The following is a 23952-nucleotide window of genomic DNA, read 5'->3' on the forward strand; positions in this document are numbered from 1 at the left end:
ACGACAGCTTTGTTATCAGACGGGTAGGCGAGCTAGGAGCCTCGTTTGGCGCCCTTGCGCGATTGCTACTTGGGTACTGGATAGTATTATTTGACGGGTTCCTGCTAGGCCAATAAACTCACTCAACTCGGGCCAGTGGAGGGCTAATGACATCAGGATCGGGTAAGCTTGTTCAAGGCAGAGTTGGAGTCATCGTCAGTTCATCATGGGGCAACACGGACAACATGGGGGTATCGGTGACGCCGCCTTTGCGTGGGACAGCAGCGTCGATCAAAACTCGAGCGGAACTTTTTGCATGTTCTCGTCATGACGGTCGAGTTTCAGAGATGGGCCGAAACGCAAGCAAGGGATGCATTTCCCGGAAGGCGTTTCAGACGCGGGTGCTAGAGCCTATTTTAACATTTTGACAGAGCCTGACAGCGTCAACTAGTTGACGTGTCGATGTCGATCGGGCCGGCAGCGTGGCGGTCGGGATGTGCAGGTCAAGGCTTGATGTAGTTAGCCATTTGAGAGTTATCCGTGTCATGGTTGAATCCCTATCATTCTTCACGCAACTGACAAGGGCAGGTGACAGAGGCATTTCAACGCCTCATTAGTGTGCCAAGTGGTTGAGATGTGTGACAGCTTCCCGTAAGCAGAAGCAATTATAGCGATACGAGTAGGAATAACTACCTAGTTGTGTTTCTTTTTCCTAGACTGTTGACGCGTTCATCGTTATTGTGGCTAACTATGGCCAAGACGTGGACCCAGAGTCGTTCGAGCTGGAGTGATTTGTGGAATGGATGCCGAGCCGAGATTGGGCTAGTGAGATTGTAAGCATCGTAAAGAATGAATGCGAACTTATCCGTAGGGTGCCAAGTGCGAATGAGTGGCATTGGCTGGCAAAGCATATGCGTGAACAGGCGTGGCTGGGCACGCCAACGGGAACAGTATTGTTGATGATGGACAAACGGATCTGGAGTTTATTTATTCGCCTGCAGCATGCAACAGCGGAGCTGGAGTCAGCACAACAAGCCTGTAGAAACCGTGTTGAAGCCCACTAATAAAACTCCCCGCAGAAGCCCAAGAGCACTGCCATCATCCACCCTCCACTCCGTAGGTATTTAGTACAGAGTACTCCGTACTCCGACCTGGTTCAAAAATGACCCGGCTGGGCGTTGGCATGCATTTTGGATCTGACAAAGAGGTTGGGAGAAGGCCGGGAATAAGTACGACTAATAAAAATTACACATAGCTGGCCGAGGTGGCCTTGCCAACTCTCTCACCGTCTCAGTAGATGGTACCTACCTACGGATATGTAATTCGTACATGTGCTGATATCAAGTAGTCTACCTTGCTATTCTATCTTGGGTGCTTGGTCGCCAAGTCGCTTGCTACTAACCTACTAAGTACCTACTACCTATATTACCTGCTGGTCAGCCCGTGGTTTGCCCCGCCGCTCACTGGCTTTTTTAGACTTGGCTTCATCGCCCCAAACCCAAACCCGCCAACGCTTGCTGTCCGCTGCCCGTTGCCCGCCAAAAGCCCCCTGTAAAGCCCCCCGTTTCAACCAGCCAGCCACAGACCCTTGTTGCCTTGTACCCCTGCATCCTCTACCATCCCACTCTTGCCCTTCCTTCTTTCGTTGCCTCTAGGTAGAATTTGTACCTCTAGTAGGTAGCCAATCTGCTCAGTGCCGCTTCCTTCACTGCTTTCTGTCCTCCTGTCTCTGCCTCGCCGGTTCTAGGCTCTAATAGTTAGTCCCCCTCCAAACCAAAATAAACTGCCAAACTGAGGATAGTTGTACTACCTTGTTCCTCATTTTCTTTCTTTTCTTCCTCTCCTTTTTTTTACGCCCTTATCCTGCCGAGTAATCTGCCCTTCCAACTAACCTCAGCCTTTCTCCTACACCAGATCCCGTTAGTGAGCTTGGTTCCTCCAGACCCAATCACAATCACTACCTTCCCGTCGCCTCTCCTCCTCGTTTCATCCTTTCAATAACAACCATTTCTTCACCACTCTCCAGCATCATTTTTACCGACCATCCCTCTACCGATTTCCTATACCATCGACCGCAGTCTTTCGCTTTGTACTATACGGCCTCGTCTACTCTCCTGATCGCGTCTCACTCCTCGCTCGCACTCGCACTCGCACTGCCACCTCGTATCCGTCTGTTGCCTACGTACCATTCAACTCCGACTTTTCTGCTCTCACCACCTCGACGTTAACGCTTCAACTCGACACTCGCAGAAATCTCCTTCTCATCGGCTGATCAATCCGTCCATCTCGTTATTATTTTGTTGCACCTAAACATCTCCCTCAGCCCACGGCTCACGGCCGATTCTCTCTTCGCCAGCCATGGTCGCCACCCGGCTCGAGTCCCGCAAGTCTCTGCTCGGTGCCGATCCAGGCTTCTCTGAGCAGAACATGCAGTACCAGCAAAACTACGCTCCCAACCAGGCCTATCCCGACGCCTACACGCAAGACTATCCCAACGGTCCCTACGCACAACCCTCACTCGCTCAGCCCACCTACGCCGACAACGCCAACATGATCGGCGACGACTTCCATCAGGGCTACGCTGCCCGCGAAGGCCTGACATCGAGCCACGCCGTAAGCACCCACCGAGACAATTTTGGGTTTCTCAAGCGAAAATGGCCCGCCGCTTTCATGGCTATTACCGGCCTCCAGGCCATCATCTGCCTTGGCTTCGAAGCGTACGTTTGCTTGCCACCGCTCCTCGGCCGTTTTAACATAACTTCTTCTTGATCATGTCCACTAACAAACGAACCATGTCCAGCTACGTCTTTGGCAAATTCCAGCTTAGTCTCGGCGCTCACGTTAACGAACCTCGCGTCCAGTCGCAATATCTCACCATTCCCACCTTTCTCACTCTCTTCATCTTTGGTTTCCTCTACGAGCTGGTCATCGTCTGGGATGCACTCCGCATGAAAAACACGATTCAGATTATTGGCGTCTGCATCGCCAATCTAGCTATGCTCGTCTACACCGCTATCCAGGTCGACCAAATCCAGATGGCCGTTACCGTCCTCGCCAGCTTTAATGCTCTCGATCCCCATGTCACCGCGTCTGAGCTCTGGGGCGACATTAAGGCTTTCCTCGTCGCCATTCCTGCCATTATTGCTTTCACCACCATCTGCATGGCCTTTTGCGCCTGGAAGCTCTATCAGGAATTCGCCTGGGATATCCTCAAGAACATCGGCGCCGACTACCGCATGAAGAAGCGCTTCCTCCACTATCAAGTCAGTCCTCCTACCTCGCCCGTTCCATGCCGAGTACTAACATGAAACAGATTTATATTGCTCTCCTTAAATTTGACTTCTTCTTCTTCCTCGGCTTCATTATCCAGTTTGTCGTTGTCGTCGCCAAAAAGTCCGATCCCGAGTTCGCCGTCACCGTCGCCTCCATTCCCGTCACCATTGCTATTCTGCTCGCCGCTGCCTTCTTCACCAAAAAAGAGAACAAGACAGGCATGGCCATTACGCTAGTCTTCTACGTTGGTGGCCTAGTCTACTTTGTTTTCAAGCTCGTTCGCATCTACCAACCTGGCTTCAGGGAGCTTTATACTGCCGTCCGCAAGTCCTTGACTGCATTTGCCGTCATCACTATTCTGCTCATCATTCTCACCATTGTCAACGGCATTATTTGCATGCGCAACTTTGGCTCTGGCCTCAAGCCTCATCTGCAGTCCAGCAAGCGCGTCGAAGAAAACCCTGACGCCATGTCTTTTAGTCTAAACGATGTCAAGGCTTCTGTCCCGAATCGCATGACCATTGACTAGTGCGCACAGGTGCTATGCATATCCATCCATAGCAATGGAAGTGTACAAAGAGAGATTTGTGCGACGACATGACGACCGGAATGTGCCTCCCCCCCCCCCCACCTTCGTTTACTCGACTTGTTTCTACACCGACCACAAGGAAGCAATCACGGATCTTGAGCGGGCTCTTACATCCTGCTTTTGCTTTACGGTCATGACGAATAAGTCAAAATCAAAAGAAAAATGATATCCCACGGGCTTGCGAGCCCATTTTCTTATCTTTTTCCGCATATTATTGTGTTTCATCTGGCGGAGAAAACTGAACATAGATCACGGTGAACACGATATTTTCCTCCTTCTTGTCTCGTCCTTCCTCTCTGGGGACGGCAAGAGACTGTTTCTTTTTATTTCTTTTTTTTTTGGAAATGAGGGTGATTTTTTTTACTTGGAAGCGCAGCAACACATAGAATAGCTAGTACTTTGGTTGAGGATGGTCCTCCGGCTTACATTCATTCCTCGAAATAAATGACATTTTATATGACTTGACCTTGGCCCGCAATCCTGTATGACCATCGTCATCGCGTCTGCAGAAGCGGGCTGCTACATCCACTGTCGACGTAACAAGGCTGTGAATTTATAATCAATCTTCTTTCCAACTAGTGTTTTGCCTCGACGGCGTGTCTGACCTTTCCGGGGGAATATATGATGATAAACAATGAAAACTCCGTCAAACTCCTGTTTCCTGAAAGAACAGAAGGAGAAAAAAAAAAGGATAAGTCTGGGGTGCCTTTAAATAAGGGGTCGTTGCCGGAATCCTCCGTGTTTCATTTGCCAAAACACGAACAAGACCCGGGGGGCCTTCTACTCACTACATTCGTGCATTCATACAGCTGCTCAAAAGAAAGAAAAAAAAAAGACAAAAGGGAAAGTCCATCCAATAAACGCCCGGCCAATGCTCATGCGATTCCGTGTCCCCCATCTGCTCCCGTAACTTTTTTTTTTCTTTACTTATTATGTGTCGGAGCTGCTGTTATTAGAGCGTAATGCGAATAGCTTCCCTAACGTGGCCCTCGGTCGGGCAGTACGGGCACTTGCACCGCGAACCCTTGGCAATATTCTTAAGACTGTCGTTGCAGATGACGTGGCCGCAGGGCAGCAGCATGGGCGGGTTCCTCTCTGTGGTCTGCTCCTTACTGACGGGACAGACAAAGATGGGGTGGTAAATCATGGACGGCGGGAGGGGCGTCTCAAAGGCGAGCTCATTCTCCGTCGTCCACTCCGTCTTCTTCTCGCGCATGTACGTCGTGTACTTGATGAGGCGGGGCAGGGCTATGGCGCCGGCCGTGACGGCAACGTACAGTGGCGACTCAGCGGCGAGCCCGAGCAAGGAGCAAAACTCGCGGGTGAAGGACGTCGAGACGTCGTCAAACGCCGAATCAATGGCAAATATGCGGCGGTACGGCGACGCCTCGAGGTTGGAGGCATAGACCATGGCGCAGCACAGCTGCTGGATCTCGACAAGGTGCCGGGCCTGGAAGCGGCCAAAGTGCTGGCGGGCGTAGAGCAGCGCGCCTGCGTGGCCGTTGTGTGCGTCGTCGGGGAGCCCGTTGACGGCAGGACCCTTGAAGAGCCATACATACTGCAGCTTGCACAGCTCAAACTCGAGGTTGCTGCCCTTCGCCTCCAAGCGACCGTTGTTTTCATGCGCCCACCGAATGGCTGGCGAGAGGTTGCGGCCCCGCAGCTCGCTCAAGATACTATACATTTCGGCAAACTTTTGCTGCAAGCCGCTGTGCCGGCCGTCGAGCTGCGCCGTGAGACTCTCAAAAGCGTCGTCGTCGTTGTCGTCTTCCTCCTCCTCCTCATCATCCTCGTGAAAGTCGGGTTCGTCCATGTCGTCGTCACCGTCCGCGTCGACCTGCGACGGTGTGGGCGTCGGCCGTGAAAAGTGCCGTGTGTCGAGGGGGTTGTCGCGTGCTTCCTGCACAAAGTTCGAGGCTACGGAGAACTGGCCCTCTCGGAGGAGATGCATGGCAATAGCGCGGTTGATGAGTGCGGATTGGTCGTCCATGGCATCTGTTTCCATGGGCAGATCACGGTGTGGAAGGGCCTGCGAGGAGCGTCAGTTGGTAAGGCGGCGTCGGGAGCGTTGTCGGTCGGGCAGGTGCCTCATGGGGGTCATACCTTGTCCAAGGCCTTGCCAAAGCCTTTTTGGGCTTTATTGACATCTTTCAAATCTGTATTGATCGCTTCGAGACGAGATTTGACGGGATTTTGCAGCGTCGTCAAGGCCATCATTGTTCTGTGGCTGTCGTCCTCTGAAAATTCGTCAGTATTCGAGTCGGGGCCAGTGACATCACCCGGCACGTACCGGCAGCCACTTGATCGCGGGCGGCGCTTAATAGATCAATTATCTTGTCGACGTCGTCGATGGCGGCAGAGAGGTTCGACTTCCTCATCCTGGCCAGCTCCAGCAAGAGCGGCCCAAAGGGCGACGTGCTGTCGTCTGCCATGGCTGGCTATCTCGGGTGGCGGCGGGCGAAGAATAGATGACGGTAGAGGGGGGGAGGGAGAGTCGGCGGCCGTGGCTCCCTCAACGGGGGGTGTGGCCGATTGTTGAACGAGGTTTGAAATCCGGGCCGACGTCACAGCATGGCCTGGTACGTAGGTAGCTACTATTAGGCATGCAGTAGATGCTCGAGATGGAGGCACTGCGTGACGCAGCAGCAGCAGCAGCAGAATCGGGGCCCTGGGTGTGTCGACGACGCAACTGGGTCTGGCTTGCAGCTAATTTGGACCGAGTCGAAACACCTGCGCGAGGCTCCACCGCTAGTATGCAGCTAGCAGACAGGGCTTGACGAGGTTGTGAAGTGCTGGATTCCGATTCCCGCGTCAAGGCCATGTTTAGGATAAAAGATGCAGGGGGGGAAACGCGGCCATTTCAAGTCCAAGTTGTAGATCGCGACTGTGCATCAAAGCTTGCTTGTGCTCGATTCACCAGCTGTTGTGTGGTCACACAGCGTCTGAGTGGGAGTGCCTCTCTGTAACTCAGAACTCAGGAACTGCTAACCTAAGGGTTAACTGCCTGGGGGTACCTGTAATTCGTACCTAAGAGAGATTTATTCACCCACTTGTCGGTAGGGAGGTACCGAGGTGATCTCAGCATATACATTAAAGAGGAAGGAGTAAAGAATTTAGAAAGAGGAGGTTTTTAGGCTTTTTAATTATCACGGTATAGTTGAGTTGCTATTCTATTTATTCTTTAGTTCTGTATTTTATTTCATTTCGGCAATTTTGTAATTAAAATGAATTCTTATTTTACATGTAAACATCCTAGGTACCAAGTCTTACTTCCGGAGTAAATCCTTCCGTCCACCTGTACAGTACATAATAATTTGTACACCAAGACCAATGCCGGAACTGAGTTTCGCCCACCCTCACCAGCTGCCAATTACATCACATGCCACACCATCGCTCGGCTTGGTGTGACGCTCGCCCACCTCGACATCAAGCCTGCACCGTGGTCTCGCTGATTGTTTGCACCGCTCAAATATGTCGCTATAGCCCAGCTGTCTGCCTGTGAGGCTTCTCATACACCGCATGTCCTTCATGATGCCCATGCCAGCCGACAGTCGACACCAGCAGGAGCCTGCTGCGCCCGCGAGAACCGCCGAGCGTCGAACGTCTCGAGCCGCCGCGCGTGCTGGCCCAAACCCTTCTACAGATGCCCAGATACAGGACGCGGCGGCCCAAGCGCTGGCAACTGCCGTTATACCCAAGAGACATGTCATATTTCCTGATCCTGTAGCTTTCCGGTACGTGTGTTCAAACCCTTCACCCCCCGCTGGTAACATGGACAACCAATGCTGATTGGAGGCTCTTCTACTCCCAGCTTCCTCCAAAATGAGCCATACGTTTCTCTCGTCGAGCGCCAAACCTTCCTCTCCGGCTACGAGCTCTATCTAGTCGAGCAGTGGGCGTGTTCTCGAAAATCCCCGACTCTAGTAGTTGCCACGCATACCGGCGACGACAAAGATCGCATCTCTGCTGGCATTCTCGCTATACCCGAAGACAATATGCTCTGGTCTACCCGACTGCAGCTCTATTTCAAGGCTGCCAACCAGTACCATGCACGTCCCAAGGAGACTGGCATGGGCCAGCTGCTAGTCACAAACCTCAGCAACTTTCCTTCATCCTTGACTGTCATTCCGGTCCCCGACGGCGACATTCGAAGACATCGACAAACCTTCATCGTCAATGAAGACTTAAAACGCTTAGGATGTGCCGGTCGGTCAGGTCTCACATTGACGGAGCCCCCCGAAGCGACAAGATCGAAATTTCACCAGCTATACAAGACCTCCGAACGCATCCCGTTTATGCAGTCCGTGACGGAACTGGTCAAGCTCTGCCAAGTTGCGCTATACATGTTTGACAAGCTAGAGCCTGAATACATTGATGGTCTGCTCTGCGATATCACAGAAGCCGCCATTGGTGACTGGTGGACCGAGATCGGCGCCGAACATTACAACTATGAGCCCTCCGATGGCATTCTAGGTCCTTCGACTGTCTCTGCGCTGCTTGGTATGCTCATGGGTGCCAGAAACCGTCTGAGCTGTCAGGGTGCTCCAGTTTCAAAGGATGTTTTTGACATTGAAAGCACAAAACGAGGCATTTCATACTTTCAAAAAGCCCAAAAACTAGACAAGACCCGACGGTTGGATAGGCAAACTCTCTTTCGTCTCCATAATTCCACTGCCAAAGCTGCCGCCGGCGAAGGATGGGGTGTTCAGAAAGCTGTCAACTCTACTGTCACTGGAATTGGTGGTAAGCGGGGCGAAATTGTCATGGACATGGTGTCTGGCAAAGACAAGGGCGGTCTTGCCGACGTGGAAACTCTGGATCTAGACAGATTCATCAAACTGGCCTATGGGGAACAGTCCAAGTGGCTCTGGCACGGCAAGCAACGCAGGGCCCCATTAGGTTCGCGAGATTTGGATCATGAGCTCGGCGGTCTTTTGCTTGGGCGAGGCGACTTGTCAAACCATGCGTCCCGCACAGGAACTGCGTCACACCCGGATGATGAAGCCGTCTTCAGACGATCAGAAGATCTCCAGGCTGCGCCGCCAAGCAGAATAGGCACCGGTGCTACCTCCGACACCTTTGGCGATCGAGACGGTGGTCGCAGGGCTGTTTTCAAGAGTGTGGCAGGAAACGCCAAGTCTGGCCTCGGCCGCATCAAAGATGCCGTAGGAGGTACCCGAAGAGGGCACGGACGATGGCCATCAAGCGCTATCAGGGACGATTTGCCGGAGCATTTACAAACTTTGAACCTGAGCATGGAGAATGCGCGCGGCTCTGGCATCATGAGCGGCCCTGCCACTGTGGGTAGAGCTTTCACGTGGAAGGAAAAGCCCGAAGAATACCTGGCAGCACTTCGCCGCGGAGACCCAGATGCGCTTCGAGGATTGCAGGGCAACGTCTTGGAACCAGCCTCTGCAGACGCAGCAATTTCGCAAAGCAAGCTTCCGCGGGGGGACGTATCCAGAGCCCCTGACCTCGAGCGTCTTGAGACTATTGGTGCGGAAATCCGGGATGAGGTCTTGTCCCGTGCACCATCAGCGGTCCGCCCAGAAATTGTCGAAACTGACTTTGAAGGCCCACTCCTAGAATCTGAAAGGACAGGCGACCAAAAGTACCTGAGGTTGTGCCGTCGACATAGCTCTCCCAGCCACGCCACGGGGCCGAGTCATGCTCCAAACGAGAACCGCTATCCAAGACGGCTGTCATTTTCCGACGCAGAGGAAGCCATACTCGACTGGGTGGAAATCATGCCCATCAGTGATACAGCAGGTGACGACGCTGGCGCAGCGACCGCACAGATAGAGGTTCTCGCCCAGCTGGCCCGGCAAGTCGACCTCATGGTCAACAGCGTGGGGCCCTGGGTCGGCGAGAAGATCAAGCTCGTTGAGGCCCTCGACGAGCGGTACAGCAAGGATGCGGCGGAGCTACAGGCGCACTATCGCCAGCTCAGCGAGGCGTGCGAGCGCGTGCGCATGGACTCCGAGGGCATCGTGGCGGACGAGCGACAGAGCCTCGAGCTCAGCATCAAGGAGCTGGAGACAATGGTGGCGCAGCTCGAGTACGAGATCAACGCGCTCGTGTTCAAGGTGCACGAGGTCGAAGACGGCATCGTTCACTTTGAGCGGCAGGTGGTGGACGTAGAGAGCCGCGCCGAGGAGCTCAAGAGGCAGCTTGAGACGGAGAGCTGGCTGCACTGGTTCGTGAGGACCCTGACGGGTGTGGGCACGGGACCCAACATTACTCGCTCCTTGTAGGATTTAACACTATTTTTGTATCTGTTTACAGCTTAGATTGATTGACTGTCGCATTGCGTGGAGTATCGGAGTATATCTCTTCTTTTTTTTTTCTGCATTTACATCTGCAGGGGCCAAAGCAATAGACGGCCATTGTGTGGTTTGTGTAATAATTGTCAAATTAGATTTGCGTATTATATGTAATGGTATAAACTCTTCAAAGTTGAGATTTCTATCCGTTTTTGGTCCCTGAAAGTGTCTTGTAGCATCATGTGTGTCCCGGCATAAGTGCGCCGAATCGTTCTTTCTCCGTCATGTCGTCTTGATGCCAAAAAATCTTCATGATTCCCCGAGATTTTGGCTATTCTATTGTACAATGATGTGACAAAAGCTTCGTATCGTGTTTCCTCGTGCTCGCCGTATGCCCCAACCGACGTCGGCGGACGGAGCAGGGCAGGCCCAAGACGTGCGCCTCTTTTGGATACCGGCTCTAATTATCTTCGCGTCTTGGTTTAGAAGAGACCGCCAGCACCGGCGCCACCGCCGGCGCCGCCTTGCTGCCCGCCCTGCTGCTGCATGATCTCGCTGACCTTCATCGAGGTGTCGAGGAACTTGGCGGTGCAGCGGTCGAGGCACACGGACTCGCCCTTGTTGAGCTCGCCCTCGCGGTAGTCGGTCGGGATGCACTTTTTCTGGCACGACTTCTGAAGACTGCGTGGTGGTCGCTTGTTAGCCTACGCATTGCGCTTCGCTGTGGCTTCCCCCCCTCCCCTTGGATCGTCGACCGCATTCCACGTGCCATCTTATCGCAATTGCGCCCCCGGCCGCGAGCGCGTTTCGCATAGACGTTGATGGCAGTGGTGTAGCGATGCGACCCGCCGGGAACGGGCGTAGAGCCATCAATGCAGCGGTTGCTTACCGGTTGTAGGTGTCGGCCATCATGCGCATCTCGCCCTCGACGGCAGCAATCTTTTGCTCCGAGGTAGGTTGAGGGCGGCCCATTCCGAGGAACGACATCTTGTATGGCGTGTATATGTGGTTGGAAATGCGTGGGTGGGTTATGGGCAGTGCAGTGTCTTAAATGGTTCGCTGTCGTGATGTACTTGGCGATGGCGATGAGCTCTGCAAGCTTGATTTCTCCTTTGATGTCAAAATTTCCCGGAGCGCGTTTGATTACGTGAGGTGGTCTTATCGATACGGAATCCGTAGATGTAGGTACGTAAACGGATGTCACTACCCTGCACCACAACCAGCTGCTTTATAAACCATGAAGAAACTACAATCAGATAGTTTTTAGTTTGATCAGTGGATAGAATATGATATGTAGCATTCTGATTCTTTGGTTCCCCATCCCCACTCGATTAAACCATCGAGGCTTGTGGTTGGAAGGGGGAACGGTTACTAACCGCACCAATGAAAACGCTGGTGTAATACTGTCGACTGGTTCTCTCCCTCGACACGAAAGGTATTAACCTCACTTGCCTCAGTAGTGGTGCCAAGTCGACCACAAAGTTTCCAGTGTCTGCATATATTTATGGAAGCGGTGCTAATGGCCCAGGGTCGACGCTAGCTTCGTCGAAAAGGGTGCGTACATATTGCCTGAGTGATCATCAAAAAATAACGAGGCGTGTGACCAGTATGAGCAAAGTCCGGAACGCTGCACCCATGTTTGTGGCGGATGAGAGGCGCGATCATGCACAGAAGGTCACAACCCGAGACAAAGGAGCCCCATTTATTCGGTCTTTTGACCAGCGATGACTCCAAATGAGTGATGGTCTGGCAATCTGGTAGGTTGGAAATAGCCACGCGCGTGGAACAGATAGTTGCCCCCACTGAACTGGTTGGGCATAGGAGGGGCAACCTGTACCACGAGAGGCCGGGAGGAAACCCGTTTCGACGGCAGCTGGATTCTTGTGCTCACCACGCTCATGCATTCGTGTCTCTGCCTTCGCTTATCTGAGCAGTTGAACGGCAATTGATGTGCCTGACGAGTAGACCTGTCATAGGTAGAGCAGGTAGAGCTCCGTCACGACTCCTTTTGAAGCAGGGCTACATCTAGAAATGGCTGCGGGACAGTATTGGTGTTGATGCGGACGGGCTCTGAATGGAGTATCAACGATGAGAAAGCCGTTAGCAGGTTGAACTGGGCTTCTGCAGAAGCGGCAGCCAGCAGAATTGCTCACCGGTCTGGGTATGAGACGCTGGCGTTGTCAATAACTCGACTTGGTTCCTGGATTTGGTGGAGTGAAGGTGGTGGTGGTGGGCGACGGGCGTGAGATGGACGGTTCTCCCACCCACCACCTTTTCTGTACTAACGGCGAGCATGCCGCTTTATAGAAGAGCAGAAGAAGAGAAGTGAGCGGTCTTGTTTTGCACACAGAAATCTTCGCAGTAAAAGAAGAGAATTTACCGTCGACCTATTACAGATCGACACCCAAATTTCTAGGTACACAACTTGATTGTTTTCTCGCCCACTGGAACTACCAACCTTCTATTCAAGCGGGGCAGTATCACGTGAACGCGGAATATTGGAGTCTGGACAAGCTGCGCGCAAGGACAACCAGGGCGTTTGGGCCTCGCGAAGCTCTCGAGTATTGCATACAATGTCTCTTACAATCTCGCGAAGAAGATGGGGATCTAACTAGCAGTGGTACCTCCTCCACGTCATGGACAGCTGCTAATTAGTGCACTTTTTCACCTCCGGGAAAACGGAGGTACTAATTAGGACGTAGACGGGGAAAGGAGCGGTGCTTACACCTCCGTTTTGTCGTCCTTCGTTGGACCACCTTTTTACTGGCACATAATAACGGAGACAATAGCAGTGGGAGGGGCAACACCAGCTCCGTTTTCATAAGAGTTTGTGCATTTTGTTTCTTCGGGTGGAATATTAACGTTAGTTTTAGGTAGTTACACCTCAGGCTGGTGCCAGGCTCGGTTCAGTTGGCAAAGCGGCACCGCCCCGGGCCTAACGTAGTAACCCCGGCAAAGTGACAATTGACATGCTAGGTTGACCTAGGCGGCCTCTTGACAGGCGGACGAGCCTCTTTGGGGCTAGTCATGCTGGAGGTGGGAAAACGAGGCGGGCAGCGGCACCAAGCGGTGGGAGGATGAGGCGAGGGTGGTTGAGCGGGTGGTTGGGGCGGGATGCAGAGTGTGCAGCGTCGGAAGTGGTACTGGGGGGCTGCAGGAATATGGTGCGGTGAGGAAGGAGGCGAGAGCGGGAGCGGGCGAGGACGTGGCTAATGATAAGGAATTGAGTGCTGTGTAATTTGTAGTTTCTGGATGGTGTTGAGGAGGTGCATGCAAGTAGTTAGGTAGGTATTCCGTTGGAGATGGATGTTTATGTTTGGTCCGGATCAAAGTCAAATAATCCAGTAAGAAATAGTAAGAGGTAGGGCAGGGCAGAAGATTTCTGGCTGGCGTTTGGCAGCTGGCGGGGTAGCTGGCGAAAGAACTGACCAGCAGTTCTCGAGTGAGAGGTGTCTACCATCTCTCTGCGGGGGGTATTGAATACAAAGAGGGCAACTCCGCATTGATTGGGAGCTGGCCAACGAAATGCAGACAATTACATTTTGGGCCAGCATTGCAACATTGGCATTGACTGCGCAAATGTGCGCGCGTTGTAGCAGTCGTCTGTGGTTTCCCCCCCAAGCCACCACCCACTCTGGAGCCTGCAGCGCCCCTTCCCCGGCCCCCATGCCCCCCCCAAACCCACCTAAAAAGAAGACTTCTCCAGAGGTTCGGTGCCTCGTGGGCGCATTTGCCCAGCCAGCTGCAGTTTCGCCGGCACTCCAGCGCTGGTTACAGTGGATTCTAGCGCCTCTAGCGCATCCCGCTGCTTGCCTGCCCGTGTTCCAGCCAGGGATGGGAGCTGCACGTGACCGTGGACCAGCATTCCAGCCAATGGTATTGCACAAAATGGCACACGGACCCGCTTCTACTGTGGAGTTCTGGGACACACTGAACGCTGGTCAGTGGTCGATTAGTGTAACCAGGGACTTTTTTTTTCTTTGCCAATTTCGTTTTATCAGCCCTTGTTACAGGCAAAACCCGCCAGTACAACCATTAGCGATATTAGCGATACACGGCAGCCTTCTCAATTGCTAGTGGCAAGTCCAGCTCCAGCTCGTGGATTCACAACGGCCAGGCAAGTGCAAGAAAATATTGCCGTTGGCCACAAAGACGCAAGGCACCAGGAAAAAAAAAGAGAGGGCAACCAACCAAGCCAGCAAGCCAGCCAGCCAAGCCGCTGCCAAAACTAATCACACCTTGTTTGCGGTCCGCCTCGCTTGCCTTGTCATCCTAAACCACCAACCATCACCGCCTCCCCTCCCCCTCCGCAGTCGGCCCAAGTTCCTCCTCCTCCTTCCTCGTCAACAGCTTATATCTTCCCCGACCAGTGCGACCCGCCAACGCAGCTTCATTCGCTGCCCCGATTGCCCTCTTCTCAGCCTTGATTCATCCTGCCCGGCGCCGCATGGACGGGTCCTCTGTCACCCGCGGGGGATCCGCCGCCCAGAGCCCGACCAGCCCGGCCAGCTCCCGCCACGGCAATGGCGCCCACAAGCGAAAGCGAAGCATAGGCGTGCCCGCGCACCTCGAGAGCAGTCCAGGCAGCGGCAACGAGGACGACCACCCCGATAACGACAAGAAGCGGCAGCCAGGCGTCAAGCGAGCCTGTAACGAGTGTCGCCAGCAAAAGGTGAGTCAGCCCGCGTCCCTCCCCTCATCTCCTCTCCAAGACCCCAATCGCTGCTGGTACCCGTCCCCGGCCACCACCACCGCCTGCCCCCCCCGAATCGTCTCGCGGCCGTGCTTGCTAACCTGTGTCAATTGGATATAGCTCCGCTGCAATGTTGTACAAGATCCCTTCCAGAGCTGCTCTCGCTGCATCCGCCTCAAGCTCGACTGCAAGATCGAGTCCAACTTCAAGCGTGTAGGCAAGCGCTCCAAGCACGCCGAGATGGAAAAGGAAATCGACCGACTCCGACGAAACCTCAGTCACGCCCAAGCCCAAGGATACTCGATGGACGACGGCGAAGAAGTCGCCTCGCCTGCCACCACCACCCCCAACTACAGCCATACCCGCCATCCCTCTCTCATCTCGGACGAGGCCGTCAATTCTCTCCTCAACCTCAAGCGTGGAGGAGGTCCTTATGGCTTGCCGCACTACTCCCATGAGCTTGAGACCGTGCGCCTTACCGACGAGCACGTCACCCACCTCTTCAACGAGTTCTTCGCTTTCTACCACCCCTTCCTGCCATTCTTGAACCCGGCCCAGCCTCCGGATCAGTACTTTCAACAGCACCCACTCTTGTTTTGGTCCATTGTTGCTGTCGCCGCCCGCCGATTTAGTCCCGAAGGCTCGCCCGACTTGATCAAGAATTTATCCGACCCCTTGACTCGATTCTTATGGACAACCATCGGTGAAGTGCCCAGCAGTTACTATGTTGTCAAAGCGATGTGTTTGCTGTGCGCATGGCCACTGCCTACCAGTACCACGTCCTCTGATCCCACCCACATTCTGTGCGGTGTCATGATGAAGACAGCGACGGGCATTGGTCTGCATCGTCCGAACAACATCCAAGACTTTTCGCGAACGTCGGTTGAACTTAACAGGGAACAGCTGGCAGATCGCGTTACGACGTGGGCTGTTTGCAACATTGTCGCTCAAAACGTCGGGACAGGCTATGGCCAGCCCGCCTCGACCCTCTACGACTGGACATTGGCTTTGCGGCCGGGGGACGATGCCGCCTTTCGCTTGACCCCCGAACTCGAAGCCCGTTTACAGATTGAGCGATTCTGCGATAAGGTGTCCAAGGAGATGTATAGCAATGCAAGTGACCCCAGGGGAGTTGCTGGCGACGAGCATCGTGCCATGTTGATGCGCGTCTATCGTCGAGACTATGCAGAACTACATGCATCTGTCATGTCTCAGAGTCTTGGCCCCATTGTCGGCCTTCACTTGCGCGCAGCCGGACTGCACATGCGACTCGCTGGCTTCTTTGACTCGAGCAAAACGCCAGGCTACATGGATGACCTCGTGGGCCTCTGGCGCGCAACAACCAGCTTTCTCGATGAACTTCTGGAGGCTGACAAGGTAACGTCGCCGCGGGATAATTTCCACGGCACCTTCCTGCTCTACGCCACCAACTTCATCCAGCAGATGCTCGTTGCAGCTGCCTTTACAGTCCTCAAGCTCATGCGATCCTTCTTTGCTAAGACGATCGATTTTCACCGTGGCGGCACGCTATTCCATCTCTCGATTCGAGCCATCCGACAGACCAGCGTTGTGAACAATGATCTTCAATACCGCTTGGCGGAATTGATGATGCAAATGTGGAATGGCGCCCGCTTGGACATCAACAACCCCGCCTTCAACCGCGAGGATGAGACACCAATCCAGATGGACGATAGCTTGCAGCTCAAGGTTCGCTGCCGTCACAGCATGAGTCTTGTGTTCGACTCGGTCTGGCGATGGCGAGAGGAATACCAAGCAAACGGGCGCGGTACCTTGGAGGGCGGTAAGTTCTCAGGGCTCCAGGCTCAGCTAGGCGAGTTACTGTCCCTACCACATATTTGATAGCGTTAGCATGTTTAGCTAACCAATATCCTCTGCAGCCGCGATGAAGAACCCAACCAACCCAGATTCCGCCAACGAATCGTCGGCCGCGTCATCCCAGCTCGAGAGCACGCTCATAGCCATAGCCACGCCCACGCCTAATATGCTTCCTACGACGGCTGCGTTGACACCAGGCGCCACGGGTCTTTCGGCGGCCACGCCAGTTACTTCTAACCCAATGATCGGCGGCGTCAACTATGGCGACGCCAACTTTGACTTTTTCGATCCTCAGCACTGGATGCTGGACGGCTTGTTAGATTTCAACTATTCGTATGCGCCTGCTCTCGAAGGTGCTTAGAATGCACAAGGCGAGAGACGCCCTCGCAGACGCACTTAGCGGATGAGGTGCTTCAACTGGATTACATTGTACCTTTTTTTATGTGTGTTTTTCTTGCTACTTTTGGGGATCCGGGTCTTGATGTTCTTTTATTGAGTTTGTCATTTGCTTTTGTTTTTGGAGTCTTGTTCTGTTTGGTTTGGTTTCTGAAGGTTTCACGGTCTCGCCAATATTGTCTACATCATGATCAACGACATGGTATATCCCTAATGGGGCGACTCACGGCGCTCACGACGATCGGTCTCAAAACGTACCGCATGCAAAAAGGAGGATGGTACTGGATGGAGAAGCGGTCTTTCCTATACGAAGCTATATTTCCGTGTTGATGAATAACACGATCCGACTACTTCAAAGCAGTGTTGCGGATCTGCTAGTTTGGCTTGTTTATCGTTAACCCCGTCTCTCGCCTCTTGTTGGTGTTTGGGCTGCTGCTGCTTACACAACCTTGTCGCATTGATATTGTTATACCCAATTACTTTGTACCCAGACTTCCTTTGACTTTTGCTGTGCCCGTCCATTGCAACACAAAGCTGCGGGGTTGAGCGGTGTGTAAGGTGTTACTAATCATGTTGTACTCGTACACATGTGTTTATAGATGAGTCCATCTCGGCGAAGCTCACTTCTTGGTTCATCCTGGAAATACTTGTAGTTGTATGCTATATGAAATACCTCCATGTATTTCACCTGCTGCTAATTTTTTCGTAGTGTGGATGTTCTATTGTGTCCTGAATGGTTTGCTCCATCTGGCGCATATACATGTGGACAGGGCTGTTTTTCGCGGGCAAGGGCCAGGACTCAAGCCGTGGGTATGAATGATTAGAGACTATATACGTTCGGTAACTCGTCGCTATTGACTGGCCGACGGCAGGCCGCGTCACCGGAAACTTGCTCTTACGCAGTGCGGTCTTAACAGTTTCCAGGAACAGACATGGGGCCTCTATGACTAGCCAAGATCTGCGAGTTATAAAACGTAAAAAGGGCCACATCTGCAAGGCCGTTTGTGCAGTGTACATGCGCCCATACGGTGTGTATCTTGTACATGCCCTGACTGTAGGGAACGAGGGCTCATGGCAGAGCGCACACCCCCAAGTGTCTCTCGTGTGTGTTTGAAGTCCAACGCTGTACAACGTGCTCGGGGAAATGTGTGATGTTGCGTGACATTGACGGGGACTCGGAAACGGACAAAGCCAAAGACTGGTGTTGCACAAGGACGTTCAGAAACACGTCAGTCACACCGCCAAAAGGATATGTGCATAATCTAGAGACAGGCTTGGGATACAAGCTGTCAAGCTTACTGGAGGTACTCTGCATGAGGGATAGAATGGGACGTAAGGAAAGCTGGAGAGTGAGAAAAGAGACGAAAAAGAGACGAAAAAAAAAGACAAAGAGTTGCAAGCTAATGGTGGATTTCATCAGCTACACAAGGTATTAACTAGCTACGCCCCAAGGTCTTGTGTGTTTGCGCTCACTGGAGCTTAATGCGAGTAAATATAGATTAGCGTCGGTCAGTTTGCAATACCTTTCTCTATACTACTTGAAAATGTATAATGCTAACAAACAGGCATGCCATAGTCAGGCATCTGGTTGGCTGGTTGCATGGCAGGTCGCACAGAGTGAGTCGCTCGGCGGCAAGGCGCAAGAACAACGCATCGCCAGCCACAACCGTGGAGACAGACCGCTTTTTTTCCTAAGAATAAATTGTGACCGTTTTTACACTTGCATCTCTTGCATCTAGACTACAAATCATATGCACAAAGTAGTTACTCGGGTTTCCTGCCTGGAGCTGGAGGCGAGCCCCCGTGGGTCCGCTTTCGACAAGGTCGCCCGCAGAGGCCGAGAGTCACAGGATAAAATGCAAATGAGCAACAGGGAAAACAGCCGAGAACTCAAGGGCCATCTCCCTGGATCGCATGTACAACGACGGTTCTCGGCCCCGGGATTAAAGTTGACGGCGTATGTCCTTGCGCTTTGTTTGCCCTTGGCAAGGGAAAGACGGGCTGGGGGAGCGGAAGAAACGGAGGGGTGAGGAGCAACGGTGGCGGTGGAAGACGAGTTACACGAGACTGCGGTGCCAGCTTGGCCCAGGGTGTGACGCAAGCTTCCGTAACATTTGTTTTTGCCCTCTTCTTCCTCTTGCCCCCCCCCTTTGACTGTGACCCTGCATTGAGGGAGCGAGCTCGGTTACGGGTGAGTTGCCTGCCCAGACGGGTTGCCCAGACGGGCTACCCTTTGGGCTGAAGCCTCCATCAAATTGGGCAGGTCTGAAACGCAGCTCTCTGCAACAAGACCTGGGAATGGCAACTTGTCGAGACAGCTCGCGGGGTTGGCGCACACCACGTGCAGACGTGCGTTGCCTGCCTGACCTGGCCAAGCATCCTGGATGGGATATGATAAAAAAATGACATCACATACAGTTTCTGCTTGAAAAGAGAGAACGCATATGGAAAGAGGTGCCTCTACTTTGACTGGCTCGGGGAAAGCCTTCCAGCAACCCTGTCAAACGTCAAGACCACTTTCAATGCTAACAAATGGGCTGTCTCTTCTCACACCGGTCCGCCCCCAACAGCCCCAAAAGTCTGCCTTACACCACTCGATGCAACATGAATATATTGATGATTTCAGAGTCAAGTGATTTCTACCGCAAGCCCCATCATGGCTGCCCAGCCGGGTCGCATCGCGGGTTCCACGCGGTCCCGAAAAGCGGCCACATAGGGCATCTAAGAGAGACGTCTGCCTTGTGCTCAACCTCGCCAGTTTCACGATTTCGATAATGCAGGCACAGCTCTCTGAATCAAAGTCAGATCCTTCCGTCCCCAATCCACATTGCCAGAGAATTGACCTTGTCTCAAGCGCCGGCCGTCGCGCTGCACACTTGACTGTCAGCCCGGCCCGGCCCCATGGCCAGAAGCCGAGCAAGGACGACGCAGCAGGATAGTAGAGAGAGTATCTATTTTCGGTAGCACAGACAGGGGCTTCACTCGAGCTGGGCTTCGAAGACAGCAGCTCGCCCTAGCTGGTCCCAGGGCGTTCGATAGGGTCGGGGAGAGCTCGTCCACCCAATGGGGACGGCCAACGCGGCTTCCGTCGAGAATCATCGTTCCATTTCAACTGTTACCTTGCAAAAGGAACTTTAGGACCGCCAAGGAGGGGCGTGTGCAGTATGCTGTGGAGGCTTGTGGCTTTTTCTTGTGCAACCAACACCAAGCCGCCTTTCATCACGGGGAATGAGAGGGGGTCTCTGGAGCCTAATTCACTCATAAAGATATCGGAGGCAAAAAGAGTGTATCCTGCATGGGCCAAATCCTCTGTAAAGTCTGCCGGCGTTTCTAGGTATGCCTGCCGGCGTGGGCTGTGCCGGGACTTGGCCAGTCGCCGAGGGGGCGAAGGAGGCTCGTGGCCTAGTGGGAACAGATCGCCTCGGTAGTTACTTATACTGTGACGGACTTGATAACTGACAGCCACAGTAGCACAAGATAGTTTCTCGCTCTGCTGAGGTCTGGATTCCGAGGCGCTTGGGCCGTTGGCGGCGAGCTGCGGTCATGGAAGCTAAGCTTGGTGGCGAGATCCTGACAGGGAGCAGGTCGCCCCTAGCACGCCAGGATATACGATATACTCCGTACGCTACGATTTTCTTCTTAGAAATAAGAGCACACTGAAGATGCGGGTGATAAACCCGGTAGTGTTGCCTGATGCTGGGCGCCACTCCTTTGAAGCCAGGAGACTCTACACCACCCTACAATTTGCCACAAGCACGGCTGGGGCATTCTACAAAACCGCCGTCGCACTACCATAATTCACGCCATGCGTTCATGCGACTTTGGTCTACGTGTGATATGAATGTGACGAGAAAAAGCACTCTATGAACGGCAAGAGAAAGTGTGCCGGTGGCTGCGGTAGCCACCGACAGCCAGAAGGCAACCAGAACAAAGTCTCTCTGTGGCAGGATAACTCTGGTATAGAGACCCAATTTAGTAATCGGTCCGGTCTCTAACAGAGAAGGGCCAGCGCTCTACGGAGTGCCTCGCCCTTCCAAGGACTCCAAGAGCGGGGAGATGCACTTTGCTTCCCCTCTTTGCAAAGTGGCGCAAGGTGCTTGAAATTACGGAATGAAGCACCTATCCTCGCTAAGGAGGAGCCTTTACGGCAACCCGTTCACAGAAACGGCCGCCAATGTTGACTCGGGAAACAGCAGCGTCCGCTCGCATTGGCAGGCAGCGTGGGATAGCGCTGGCGGTAGAGACGTAGACAACTCCGGAGAGACATGCCCACATTCCTTGGGAAGCATCATGATTTGGTGGCGTAACAGTGCCCTCGAGAAGCACCCACAAAGGCTGGAGGAGGCGATCCGAATGTCTCTGCTGGAAGTGATCACCCGTGGTGGGCGGTTACGCCGGGGGGGGACGCCACGGCACGAGCACACACGGATCAGAAGCCCGACCATCGAGGCTAGCAAGCTTTCTCTCACCGGGACAATGACTATCAGAGGGCGGATCTTGTACCCAACCGAAACAAGTTTTTGGGGGAGTGGCTCGAAGGAGCGCCACAAAGACTGGCCAACAGCAACCAGGCTCTCCGTGGATACTGGCAGACGGCATTGACCAAGGGCGGCGAGCGACAAGATGGGCGGCATCATGCCCGCGTCCAAGTGACATGATTCCTTCTCATAAGCGCTTCCCGTTGACGAGCGCATGTACATGCACTCTGCAATACTACTGTGACGGGGCGCGCCGAGCCGGTGGAAGCGCGAACCGTGTTGGGTCAAGTCTCGCGTTCTTGTCGCTCGCGGAAGCAGGGCGGCTCCGCGAGCAACGAGGACAGCACAGTATTTGTCCTCTGATCTGCAGTGCGCGTTATTCTGGGCGGCTGCGAAGGAACAAGGGGGGGCGTGATGCAACATTGCTCCAGTCCACGTCCGTGAGCCGGGCGCTTAAAAGCGAGAAGGGCCAATGCAACTCGAGAAGGAGGGCCAACAAAAAACGGTGAGAGACGAGAACTCGTGGTCAGCTAACCAAAATGGCACCCACCAAAGTCAAATTGTCGAGAATTTGTTGGTTGCTTGTTCTGAAGCGGAATGGTACGTGGGACATGGGGACAATATTGCCGACGACCCCGCCAACTAGTTGGCAGGACCAACGTCAAATGACTCCAATCAAGTTCAAGCAAGTCGGCTGACTGAGGAAATCCGAGGAGTAGTATTTACGATGTCTGTTCTAGGGACCAGTTGTAGTCAAGTGTGCCTACAGGGGCCAAGGCGACTTGTTCTTGGACTGGAGCGAGTGATAGATAGGGCCATCTATACTCGGCACTATAGGTAGAATAAAATGGGTAGAAAATAGAGAATATGTAGGCAAATGTTCGGATCTCCAGAGCAACAGGCTGATGCTTGGAAGAGAGGTGTCTGTGGCGCTGATCGAAGGCGTCATGGTAGGGGGCCGGGAGCGGGAGGGGCTCCGGATTGCAGCAAGCCATCGTGGGAAAGCAAGCGGCGGCGATCTACACTCAACAGGATGACTGCAGAAACGGAAATTCCATGCAACAGACCATGAGAGATGCCGGGAATCGACGGATGGTTTGTCCCTGACGGGTCGGTCGGTCACTGGTCATGCGGCCTGTTTGCCCACTGGCGCTGTGCCTCGCCGGCTGACAGCACGCCGTCTGCGCTGGCAGTGCATCACGATGCAGACGCGATAGAGAGCAAAGCAGAACAAGAGAATGATAAATCGCTCACGATGAAAAGGATATGCGATGAGAATGGCAAGGCCAAAGCGAATGAAGTGGGAGCTGTTGACGCGCGCGAACGAGGTACATGCGGTACGCGGACAAGGTGCCCCCGGGACTCTTCATTGGCGTGATTGGGGTTTGGACGAGTCAGCTTGGCTGGAGTAGGGTGGTATTGGAAGCACGAGTGCTGGACCGAGGACAAGGAGAGAGAGAGAGAGAGGGACGGGGCAAGAGGGGGCCTCATGGAGGAGAACATGGGCAAGGCAGAAGGCAAAAAAGGCAGAAGGGAGAAGGCAGAAGGAGAAAGATGGGTTACACAGGCAAGAATAAGACGAACAGGCCAGTGACCAGGGCTGGGAGGAGAGGAGAAGAGGAGAAGAGGAGAAGAGAAGAGAAGAGGAGAAGGAGGGGGAAAGCAGCGACACAGCGACTGGAAATGCAGAGTGTGTGTACTCATGCAGTTCATTGGTGGAGCGCGTCAAGTAGGAGGGGCGTCGAGGGGGGTGTATCACATTCAGCCCCGCTCTAACCCCTACTAGCGCGTCCCGGGAATCTGGTAACCTAAATTAGCGCGGTGGAGCCGCATGGCCCGGTTTGACTGGTCGGCTACGCGAGTTAGCCCCAGTCAGGCTCAGTTTGGCCCCCCGCCTCTCCGTTCTCCTTGTTGCTCCTTGCAGCGGGGAGACTTCGAGACTCGGAAAACTTTGCTCACCTTTTTTTGCTCGTCCTTGATGCCCCCGCGACTTTTCCGCCCAGGAGGGGGGCCCCTCGAGAATTCGGGAAGCCGGGAAAATGTTTGCGTGTGCCTGCCCTCTCGAAGCGCCCACCCCATCGCGCTTTTATGATTTATCTCATCGTCCACGTCCAACAGTAGTCTTGGCAGCTGGTAGCCTTTGCGCGGGGAGTCAATCACCTACTAGGTAGACCACAAGCGTTTCAATTCTACACCTTGGTTGTTGTAATGCCATCGATGCGTTGGATGCAGCCTCGGCTTCGTCACCCATGCTGAGAGAAAAGAGCCACCGTCCCTGTCAGAAGCGTGCCAAGGCCAAAAAAGCTTTTTTGATTAGCAGCACCGCCAATCATCCCCTCAGCTATTACAAGTAAAAGCGGCGACGGTTCGGTTGACAGATAAAGTACAGATTATCGGCGATAGTTTCGTCTTGTTCGTTGCCTGGTTCCTGTTTGTGGACACGTA

General features: G+C 53.6%; 6 protein-coding genes across 6 annotated transcripts; 3 read left to right on the forward strand and 3 right to left on the reverse strand.

The window, feature by feature from the left end:
* Positions 1 to 981: 981 nt before the first annotated feature.
* Positions 982 to 3781, forward strand: CCM_00080 (uncharacterized protein; the record flags this gene model as incomplete). Its single annotated transcript, XM_006665240.1, has 5 exons — positions 982 to 1095; positions 1657 to 1735; positions 2303 to 2696; positions 2780 to 3242; positions 3293 to 3781. 5 exons carry the CDS (start codon positions 982 to 984, stop codon positions 3779 to 3781), a joined length of 1539 nt encoding a protein of 512 aa, XP_006665303.1.
* Positions 3782 to 4793: 1012 nt separating this feature from the next.
* On the reverse strand, positions 4794 to 6273 carry CCM_00081 (regulator of gluconeogenesis Rmd5; the record flags this gene model as incomplete). The annotated part of the gene is made up of 3 exons (XM_006665241.1): positions 4794 to 5870; positions 5945 to 6078; positions 6132 to 6273. The coding sequence occupies 3 exons, from the start codon at positions 6271 to 6273 to the stop codon at positions 4794 to 4796; spliced, it is 1353 nt and encodes a 450-aa protein (XP_006665304.1).
* Positions 6274 to 7171: 898 nt separating this feature from the next.
* On the forward strand, positions 7172 to 10095 carry CCM_00082 (Sin3 complex subunit Stb2; the record flags this gene model as incomplete). The annotated part of the gene is made up of 4 exons (XM_006665242.1): positions 7172 to 7243; positions 7325 to 7575; positions 7653 to 8740; positions 8819 to 10095. 4 exons carry the CDS (start codon positions 7172 to 7174, stop codon positions 10093 to 10095), a joined length of 2688 nt encoding a protein of 895 aa, XP_006665305.1.
* Positions 10096 to 10586: 491 nt separating this feature from the next.
* CCM_00083 (mitochondrial import inner membrane translocase subunit TIM10) lies at positions 10587 to 11091 on the reverse strand (the record flags this gene model as incomplete). Its single annotated transcript, XM_006665243.1, has 2 exons — positions 10587 to 10785; positions 10994 to 11091. 2 exons carry the CDS (start codon positions 11089 to 11091, stop codon positions 10587 to 10589), a joined length of 297 nt encoding a protein of 98 aa, XP_006665306.1.
* Positions 11092 to 11806: 715 nt separating this feature from the next.
* On the reverse strand, positions 11807 to 12399 carry CCM_00084 (uncharacterized protein; the record flags this gene model as incomplete). The annotated part of the gene is made up of 3 exons (XM_006665244.1): positions 11807 to 12071; positions 12105 to 12174; positions 12258 to 12399. 3 exons carry the CDS (start codon positions 12397 to 12399, stop codon positions 11807 to 11809), a joined length of 477 nt encoding a protein of 158 aa, XP_006665307.1.
* A 1371-nt stretch (positions 12400 to 13770) lies between these two features.
* CCM_00085 (C6 zinc finger domain protein) lies at positions 13771 to 16994 on the forward strand (the record flags this gene model as incomplete). Its single annotated transcript, XM_006665245.1, has 5 exons — positions 13771 to 14061; positions 14153 to 14345; positions 14418 to 14776; positions 14918 to 16598; positions 16696 to 16994. The coding sequence occupies 5 exons, from the start codon at positions 13771 to 13773 to the stop codon at positions 16992 to 16994; spliced, it is 2823 nt and encodes a 940-aa protein (XP_006665308.1).
* Between the last annotated feature and the right edge of the window lie 6958 nt (positions 16995 to 23952).

Source organism: Cordyceps militaris (assembly GCF_000225605.1).
Source record: "Cordyceps militaris CM01 unplaced genomic scaffold CCM_S00001, whole genome shotgun sequence".
In the NCBI taxonomy this organism is placed as follows: domain Eukaryota; kingdom Fungi; phylum Ascomycota; class Sordariomycetes; order Hypocreales; family Cordycipitaceae; genus Cordyceps; species Cordyceps militaris.